Source organism: Buceros rhinoceros, unplaced genomic scaffold (genome assembly GCF_000710305.1).
Source record: "Buceros rhinoceros silvestris isolate BGI_N320 unplaced genomic scaffold, ASM71030v1 scaffold15056, whole genome shotgun sequence".
Classification (NCBI taxonomy): domain Eukaryota; kingdom Metazoa; phylum Chordata; class Aves; order Bucerotiformes; family Bucerotidae; genus Buceros; species Buceros rhinoceros.
Window position 1 is genome coordinate 15,080 of NW_010419434.1, and position 8,958 is coordinate 24,037.

The following is an 8,958-nucleotide window of genomic DNA, read 5'->3' on the forward strand; positions in this document are numbered from 1 at the left end:
CTGTGTTTCCCAGCACTGGCTGGAGTGGGAGGTGTCGGCGTGTGGTCAACGCTCCTTCATTATTTCATGTGCCCCCAAAGCAGGAATTAGCTGCAGAAGAGCTGCTGCCCTGGCAAGAGAAATCTGCAATGCCAGTATAAAAGTTGTGTAATTAAGACTTAAACTTGATGGCTTGTTTCCTGTTTTGACTGTTCCTGTTGTCCACCCATCACAGACTGTCAGTAACCAGAAGACACAACTGTGCCGTCTGTAGTACAGGCTTTAGAAATGGAGTCTCTCCCTTGTTTTGCACACTTACTGCTGTAATTTTGGGATGATCTCCTGTAGCCTGTTCTGTTCCGCTGGACTTTGTACGCACAGTCCATCACTCTGGACACCAGCTTGAACCATTTCCTTTGCTGGGGAAGAGGGGGTGTGAATTACAGGGCTGATAGGTTCCACATGCTGAGGAATACGCTGTAGGTTTTGTCACCCGGCCAGTTCCTGTGTGAGAAGTCAGGAAGTCAGTGATGGTGCAGCAAGGTGCTGCGCTCCCTTCTGATCTCTCTGTGTGTTTCACCTTCACAGAAACGGGCAATTACACCTGTGAATTCTGCGGCAAGCAGTACAAATACTACACTCCCTACCAAGAGCACGTGGCGCTGCACGCACCCATTAGTGAGTATCTGCCGGAGATTCTTTCCGTACAGACTGCGATTGGCAGCGGTTGGTGGTAAAACACGAGGGTTGCAGGAGGGTCGTTCTCGTGGATCCTTCCACTGAAGCTGTGGGGTTGCAGCTCACTGAGCTCGTGCTGCCCAGGGTGCTGCAAAGCTGGGCTGGAGTCTCCTCTCGGAGGGACGCTGTTACGGTTAGGTCTGTAATGCCGCTGGACGTTGACCAAAGTCCGTGCAGTTCTACCCGTGTCCCTTGGGGGTTCATATTTTATTTTGTTTAACTGAAGCGATGCACAAAATTTTAGACTCTTCTAAATAATAAGTGAACGTACATGCTGGGGAAGAAGCATCTGTCTTACGAGCTTCTGAGAAATTATTTCAGACAGTGAGTTAAAACTCATTTCAGAATCATGTCAGTCCCCTTGGCAGGTTGCTACTAAATCGCAGGCAATAAAATATTTATTTCAGGGAGCCCAGGAAAAGGTAGCTCTCAGCATACTACATGACACCACGGTCCGCCCTCCGGAGGGACACTCTGGTCTGCACTTTCCTGCTCAGAGGGGTGGTTTTAATGACAATGAGGTGGAATTCAGGGCAAAATGTAGTGAAATAGAGAGAGAAATTCCTGCTCCATGCTGATTTTGGATGCTTTGAAAGTACACGGAGAAGTTCTTTACACCTGAACTTCGTGCTTCTCTAGATGTTAATGCTGTGGGCCAGCGTGGTGGCTCTCTGCCCCTGTCCGTCTGTCTGCCAGCGTTCTGGCTGGTGATGAGGGTGCACAAGCCGAGCTCAGGAGGTTGGTGGGATTCTCTAGCTGCTGATCCCACAGCCAGCAGAGGGAGCGCACGCTCCTTCCTCACCGAAGCCAGCTTTCCACAGGCTGTTAAGGTGATATAATAAAGCAGGTTTAGTTTTATGTAATAATAAGGCAGCTTTGGTTTTAAACACATAGAGAAATAAACTGGGAATGTAGTCCACCAGACTATCACTTCGAAGGTGAGTCCAGGCTTGGTGGCTCTTGACAGCTCCCGTGCAGGTTCTCTGAAGCATGGAGGTCGACCAAGATCATGGGAGAAGGTGTAGGGCATAGAATACCTTTACTACCATCATCACGAAGTTAGTCTGTTTATCTGCCATCTGCCTGAAGGAACTAACTACTTATGATTGAAATAACTACTTACGATTGCACACATAACAATTATTCCTAAGCATCCCTGCGCCCCCAACCTCCACTCTGAATGCAGGTGTTTTCAGGTCCCCAGGAGAGCCCTTAGTGGTGGTCAGCAGTGGGTCAGTCTTCTAGTAGAGGAGGGCCCTCAGCCACCAAGGCTGTGGTGTCTCCAGTCCAGCCCTGTGCAGCAAAGGAGCAGGACGCTGAATCTCTGCTCAGCAACGGCACATCCTTCTCTCCCCAGTACTTTCCATTTCAAGGGTATTTATTGTTGTGGGTATCTCTCCACCCTCCCAGCCATCTGTAGTAGTAGGCTGCAGCTGCTGGTTCCAGTCCAGCTCTCCGGCATAGAACACCACTGTTCTCCGAGAGGGGTTTGCCTGAAGTGGATCCCATGAGTCTGCCTGCAAATACGGATGGTGCACACAGATCCTGCCTATCTCCTGGTGCAGAGTGCAGCTGCAGGGTCCTGACACCCACTTTGTGGCTGCTGGAAGCCTGTTTTGGAGGAGGAGGCACATTCTTTTGAGTGCTGATGTTGAAGCCATTCTTGTAGTAACCTTTGTGAAAGCAAGAGCCGCTGCCCCTGCCGCCGACTAGACCAGCAGCAGCTGAGGTGTGAGACCAGCAGTCGCTGAGGTGTGCAGAAGAGTTTCCAGTCCTTCCAGCAAATATCTTTTAACTCTGAGGACCCTTCAGATCAGATAAGGATAATATTTTCGTAAGGTTTAACCCCCTCCCCATAAACTTTTCTTTCTCCCTTTTTTTTTTTAACCTTTTTTTTTTTCCTCTCCTAGTTCCCATGACCAGTAAGATTTACGATTTACAGTGACAAACCACTAACCCCAAGGAGCATACAGGAGAGGGTGTGATTAGCTCCCAAGGCAGGCTGGCCAGCACGTCCTCCCACCTTTCCCCTACTCGGACTCTGCTCTTCCTATAAACCAAAGTCCTGTGAGGCAGCTGTAACTGACTTTGAAAAGCACAACTGGCTTCTCAGGCCCTGGCAGTCAGAAGTAAAGCTGAGACTGTGTCTTTGCCCTGGTCTTGTTCTTCTGGTTATAAGGCAAATGCTGAAAAACTAGCTGTAGTGGGAGCGGGTAAGGGAAACACGTCAGCATTACCAGTTCAGCTCTCTGGGTCTCTCTGCTTGAGTGCAAGCTTCCCTTCCAGAGCCTGTCTTTCTGGTTTTCTGTGATAATGGATAAAAATTCATTGAAAATGGGTTAAAACAAGACAGTGGGACCTCACAGGATAATTTTTGGTCAGTGCTGCTGGATATGTGCTGTCTGGAAAAGAGCTCTGGTGTGGGGTTCCCTGGAATTGTTAATGCCAAATGTCTCATCCAAAAGATCCCTCTCGTTAGTGAGGAGCAGGGGCTCGTTCAGATGCCTGGATCTGGGCTATTACTCTTCTAGAAGACATGTTCCTCTGCTGTTTCTGACAGCCTGTTCACTCTTTCTATGAAGGGTGTCAGAGGCTGTTTCCAAAAAAAGTGGGTTGTAGGCACATTCATTGTCCCGCTTTTAGAAATGCCGCTGAGCGGAGGAGCACAGTGTGGGGGGAGTCAGAGATTTCTTTCTGTCCTCCTCCGGGCTCTGTCTGCTCTGTAAGATGGAGCTGATGTAACCCCGTTTGCCGGTGGCTGGGCTGTTGTGGTTGCTCTTAGGTGACGTGTTTACAGTGCAGAGAAAACCTCGTGTGTTTGGGATGTGGACTGGCTTGAAAAGCCCCCAAGAGTGGGTTCTAGCTTGGTAAGCCCAGGCTCAGGACTGGTGATGGCTCACCGCATCATCTTCTGGCAACTGCAGATAAGGCAGCAGATTCCCTGCTCATGGAAGTATGTGGTGAGAGCACTAAAATCTGCACAACTTTTCACGTCTGTTGCTTCCAGGATGAAAATCAAAAGTGGTGTCAGGGTCTGGAGTGCACTAATAGGTCTCAATAGCCCTGACCAGCCTCACATGGGGCCTCCACCTGCATTCAAATCCCCCGTTTCAGCTCAGCTCTGCACCATCAGTCCCTGCCTGAGCTACGCTGCAGGACGCTGGTCTCCAGCTCAGTTGCAGACATGCCCGTGCCTGGCCGTGGATGCCATTGGTCTGTACTCCAACCTGTAGACTGACTTCCCAGCTTGATGTCAACCCTGCCTCATCGCTCTGCACCTCCCTGAGGATCGCCGGTACATGTCTGGCCCTGGTTATCCTCACAAGAGCCAACCCTGCTGCTCTCCTGTGGATTGACTTCCCAGCTTGACCACGGACCTGTCTCATCACCATGGACTTCCTGATGATCTGGACTCTCTGCTCAATTAATTTTCTTACTATGAGGGACACTGGACAGTTTGTTCATCCAAAGCGCATAAACACCACGTTTCTTAAAGGCAGCTGCCAGCACGGCGTTTTCTCTTGGGGAAAGGGATCCTTTCGGCAACACGTCTAGTTCACGCACAAGTCTTACCTAACCAAGAAAGAAACAGATCCACACTGCCTTTGCTCCCTCCATCTCAGTGAGTGAAATCTGTGTTTTTCCCGCTCTCTGATCCCACGGTGCTTTACTTACGGCTCCCCTGGCCGTACTGGTTTGGTTGTGTGTGTAAAGCAGCACGTGACGAGTTTGATAGGTTTGTGCACAGGGCTTTTCCTGTGGAAAGAGCTGTTTCCAATAGCGGAGGTTTCTGCTCGGCATGCTGAATTCAGGCCATCGTTAAGGAGTCACTTTCCATGATATTCACTAAAGAGAGGGTTGGTGTAATTCCTTCTGAACCACCCAAATGGTTCCTTACCTCTCCTGACAAGATCTTTCTGAAAAAATGCAATACACGAGTTATTAGTTGTCTACCTGGAAAAAGCAAAGTTACTGAGATAATCTTGTCTCTGTTCTGTTGTGGTGGAGCATCATGGTAGTGTGTGGATTTATGTCTCTCTTTCAAGGAGACATGTTGAAACCTCTGCCAGAGTTTCTACTTGCTGCTGCAGCTGGCCATTCGTTGGCCGGAAGGTCTTACCAAGTGTCTGGAGTGAGCTCCAGTGTGGCACCTTCAGCTGGGGCGCACCTCAGATGCTTTCTGGGAAACTTTAAAAAACTTCATAGCAGCAGTTAGGGGATCGTGTGTCCACAGTGCTCTCTCCAGGCTTGCTGCCTAGCTGTAGGTTTTGAGGTAGGAGGGGTTTGGAATCATTCAGCAGCTCAGTATTTTTGGAAATATCTCAAACTTGGCCTTTTCCTCAGCCCGAGGCACTGAGTTCCACAGTGACGATGACTTTTCAGGGGCTGAACAGAAGAGTTCTGTGAACATCTCTGCTGTGTCGCTTAGTCTTCTGGGGGAAATTATCATCTGATGAACCAAAAACCAGAACTTTTTTTGCAGTGATTTATTAATGAGCACCCTCCAGACTGCAAGAACGAATGTTCTTCTGTCGTGCCCTGCTGGATGGAACCCTGCCTCTGCCTAGTGTCAGATGGAGCAGCCTTCTGTCCGGGCTCTGAATTTGGAGACAGGCTATTTGTTTAAGTTGGGAGGAAAAAGAGGTAATTTTGGAGGTTTTAATAGTGAGACTTTACTCTTCAGATCTCAGAGAGCAGTATCTGGACTGCAGAGGATTCGCAATGATGCTCTTCGTTTCTGACGTGGAATGGTTGGCTGTTTGCTGCTTCCTGTGGTATGGACAGGGAATAAGGCAGCAGTTGGTGGGGATGGGCCTTGTGGGAAACTAGATGACACATAAGCAGGAAATTGTCATATCTGACTGCGTTTTTGCTGGCGGTTTGGCAGCAACTGGAGGAGGATTATCCACGGAGACGGAAAGGAAGCAAAAGCTCCTGCCTATTCAGCTGGCCAGAAACCAAGCAGAGAGTAACTTGCTGTAAACTGTGAGAGAACCTAGTGCAGCATCTCCTGCAGAAGTACACCAACATCTACAGGAAATGTCATCTTAGATCTGTGTGTCACATCAGGTGAAACAAAACTGTTCCCTTGGAGTGTCTTACTGCAAGCTGCTTTGAACGCGCACGTCCCCGCTCTGCAGGGCTGCTGACTGGGAGGATGGAGCAGTTCACGTGCACGGTCTGTATCATCTCATGGGACTGATCTCAGCATGGGTGACTTCACTCCTGGCCTGCTTCAGTGGCAGGCTGTTGTGCTGCCGTGGCAGTCTGTGACGGAGAACTGCGCAGAGTGGATAAGTATTTCTGAGTTACACTGTATAGAGGGAGCAGGTACTCGGTGTTGTCCATCCAACCTCAGGCATCCTAAAATACCACTCTCTAGAAGTTCCTGGTAGTGAATTTGAGCTGTGAGTTGCGTGAACCATGTTCTTCATGGCGGATGGTTGGAGTGGGACTTGGGCTTCAGGAGCCATATCCATGGAAGAAGCCACTGAGGAGCGATGGGGGTTGTTAGGTTGCTTGTTCATTTTTGTAATTGTTTTTGTGATCCATGTGGCCTAGACAAAGGGCTGTTCTCCTGAAGGGTTTTCATGTGACTTTTGGCATTGAAAATTCCTGGTGATCCTCACTGTGCATTGCAGAGACCAAAAGGTCGATACCTTCAAAGAGCATGTCCCAGTAATACTCAGAATTTAGCTACAGGTCACCAGTTCCTGTCTGGAGATGGGGGGCAAAAGGCCTTTCCCGACTTGCAGGATGAAAACTCTACCTCCTAATTCCCCTCCACTAACACCAGCCCCCTTTTCCTTTGTATTTGGTTAAGGAGACAAGGAGCGTAGCTGGAGATCTCTAGGATTTTTAAGGCTCAAGTAACAAAAGTGTAGACTTTTCCGTGTTCAGAGCTCTGAGTATCGCATTAGAAACCCACTTCCAAAATTCAGGCTCTTACACACATAGAAACGGAGGGCAGAGACGCAGGTCCACCCTGCCAGGCCGTGGCACCAAATCGTGCTCCTGGATGGAGGGGTGACTCCTGCTGGAGGAGGAATGGGTTGGTCCCATGGCAGTTAAAGGTGTGGAAGGGAACTAACAAGCTTCAAGAATCTGTCCCCTCGGGTGAGTGGGGAAGACAGTTCTGTTACATGGGATCGGTGGATCCACAGTCGCTGCAGGTCCCCGTGCAAGGGATTCGTGAGCGTGGCTGTTAGAAAACAACCCTCCCGGGAGGCACACGGTCTGGGAGCTGACTGACTGTCCAGGCACTAGTTCTGAGTGTTCATATCCAGAGTTCTCTCGATCTCCACTCTTCGTGGCAGTGAAGACACAGGCGAGCCAGTCCAGCAAAAAAACACCGGCTTCAATAAACCGATGTTCTACCCTCCTGCACCGCACCCCCTCCGGTGTCCCACCGGCATCCCAATCCCAGATGTTCCGCGCTCCAAATTCTGGATCCCCAGGAAGCAAGGCCATCACAGGTACCAATTGCCTTTCTACCGTCACCTTTCTTAACTGCTTAGTTCCAGTCCTGCCCTGGGTTGGCTTTTGACCCTTCCTGGACCCAGGCTGCTCCATCCATGACTGTCCCAGAAAAGCTACTCCCAGAAGTAGTTGAGGGGATTAGATCCTTTGGCACATTGTAAATAAAATGCTGCATCAGCAGTAGGTCTTGATAACTTCTTCCCAGTGACAAGGTGGGGTTTTTAAACATCATGCGAACCACGAGCTACAAAAGACCCTGTTTCAAATCCTGGTGTCACAAACTGAGGGGAGCTTCCTGACAAGGACTGGGGTGGTGGCTTGTCAGGTGTGGGCATTTGTGTTTGGTTTGCAGCTTTGTTTGGCATTTTGTGTTTGTTGCCCTCAAGACAAGATTCTCAGGGCTAGGGCTGAGGAAGTGAAATAGAGTTGCAGGTGTTTTCACAGTGCTCCACTGCCCCCAGGAACCACAGATAAGCTGGGCTCCAACAGCCAAATTAATGGTACCGAACCTCTACAGAGGTGTGAGAAGACTCAAGTTAAGATTGATCCTCCCATAGTTCCCACTTCCACCTTGCAAACAAGATCAAACCTTAAAAAAAAGATATAAACAAGAAAGCAAAGAGCACTGAGAAATAACTGATAATAAATAGGGTGTGAGACGTAGCGTTCCTGTGTCCCGTCCGCAGGAAGCACTCTCTGAAATCCGTGGCACCGAGGGGCACACATTCCGTCTCGGTACAGAGGAAGGGCTGGTGGATCAGCTGGTGGTCACATGCCCGTGAGATGTCTGGCATGGACCGATGCCCAGTAGCGGAGGTGGCTGTGGCGGGAGAGGCCACAGGATGCTTTTTGTCAGCTGTCACACGCATCTGCAGCGTCCAGTGCTGCAGTGACCTGTCTTCTTAGAGCTTGTGAGTCCCGAGATTCCATGTTGTTATTGCACCCCTTAAACATTTGTGCCATTTTATTACTTACTTGAGGTCCATCTGGCTCAACCAAGTTAGGAGTTAAAGCTGAGAAACCTTTTTCATTATTTACTTAGACTTGCTACATCTTCCAGTTTCATGGCTCTCACACAGGTGGAGAAACTGGGAGCCTTCGAAGCCTTCCTGGGTCAGAGGCCAGGTTAACCTGAGCGCTGACTGGGAGGTGGTTTTCGTAAAGGCGTTTTTAACCCCACTTTTCCAACCAAAAAGCCTGTTAGTACTGTGGGTAAACACCGAGCTGTTCTCTTCCTACGCGGAGGAAGGAATTGCGTGATGCTTGAGCCTGATTGATCTTCAGGAAACTGGTATTAGTGGGGTGGTCCTGCCCTGTCTGTCTGGTGGCGTCATTTCCGTGGTGTCTTTCGAGGCAGTGTCTGGTATAGACAGAGTCTGAGCGGCTTCCTGGGCTGCTGGTGAGACGCACTGGCCACAGGCGCTGGCAGGAAGACAGTCTCCGGAAGGGATGCCTTCCCAGCACTGCGCTTAGAGAGCAGCCGCCTGGGCCCGGGTGATCCCAGCGGTGCTGGAGCTCCACTCCACCGGCAGCGTTTGCACAGGCACTTCATAGGGTGACACACGCTTTGTCTGTACAGATAATTTTGCTTTGCAGGCAGGAAGTTCAGGTAGAAGGAGAGAGAGAGAGGGAGACAACTTGTGTCAGCTGCCCTTTCCTGCGTGGGAAGGACACAGGAAAAACAAGGACATGATATAAATAATTTTTTCTTACTGCCAGACTTGGCAACAGAAAAAAAAGGGGGGGGGGGCCGGGAATCAG

The 8,958-nt window shown here is 49.8% G+C and overlaps 1 protein-coding gene across 1 annotated transcript in view; it reads left to right on the top strand.

Moving 5' to 3' along the window:
- ZNF618 (zinc finger protein 618) overlaps window positions 1-8,958 on the top strand; it is a gene marked incomplete at its 5' end in the record, with an annotated part of 37,312 nt that overhangs the window by 8,187 nt on the left and 20,167 nt on the right. The window contains 2 exons of the mRNA XM_010138919.1: window positions 568-657; window positions 7,005-7,193. Of these exons, the coding sequence (XP_010137221.1) occupies window positions 568-657; window positions 7,005-7,193 (279 nt within the window). The remainder of the gene's footprint in view (window positions 1-567; window positions 658-7,004; window positions 7,194-8,958) is intronic.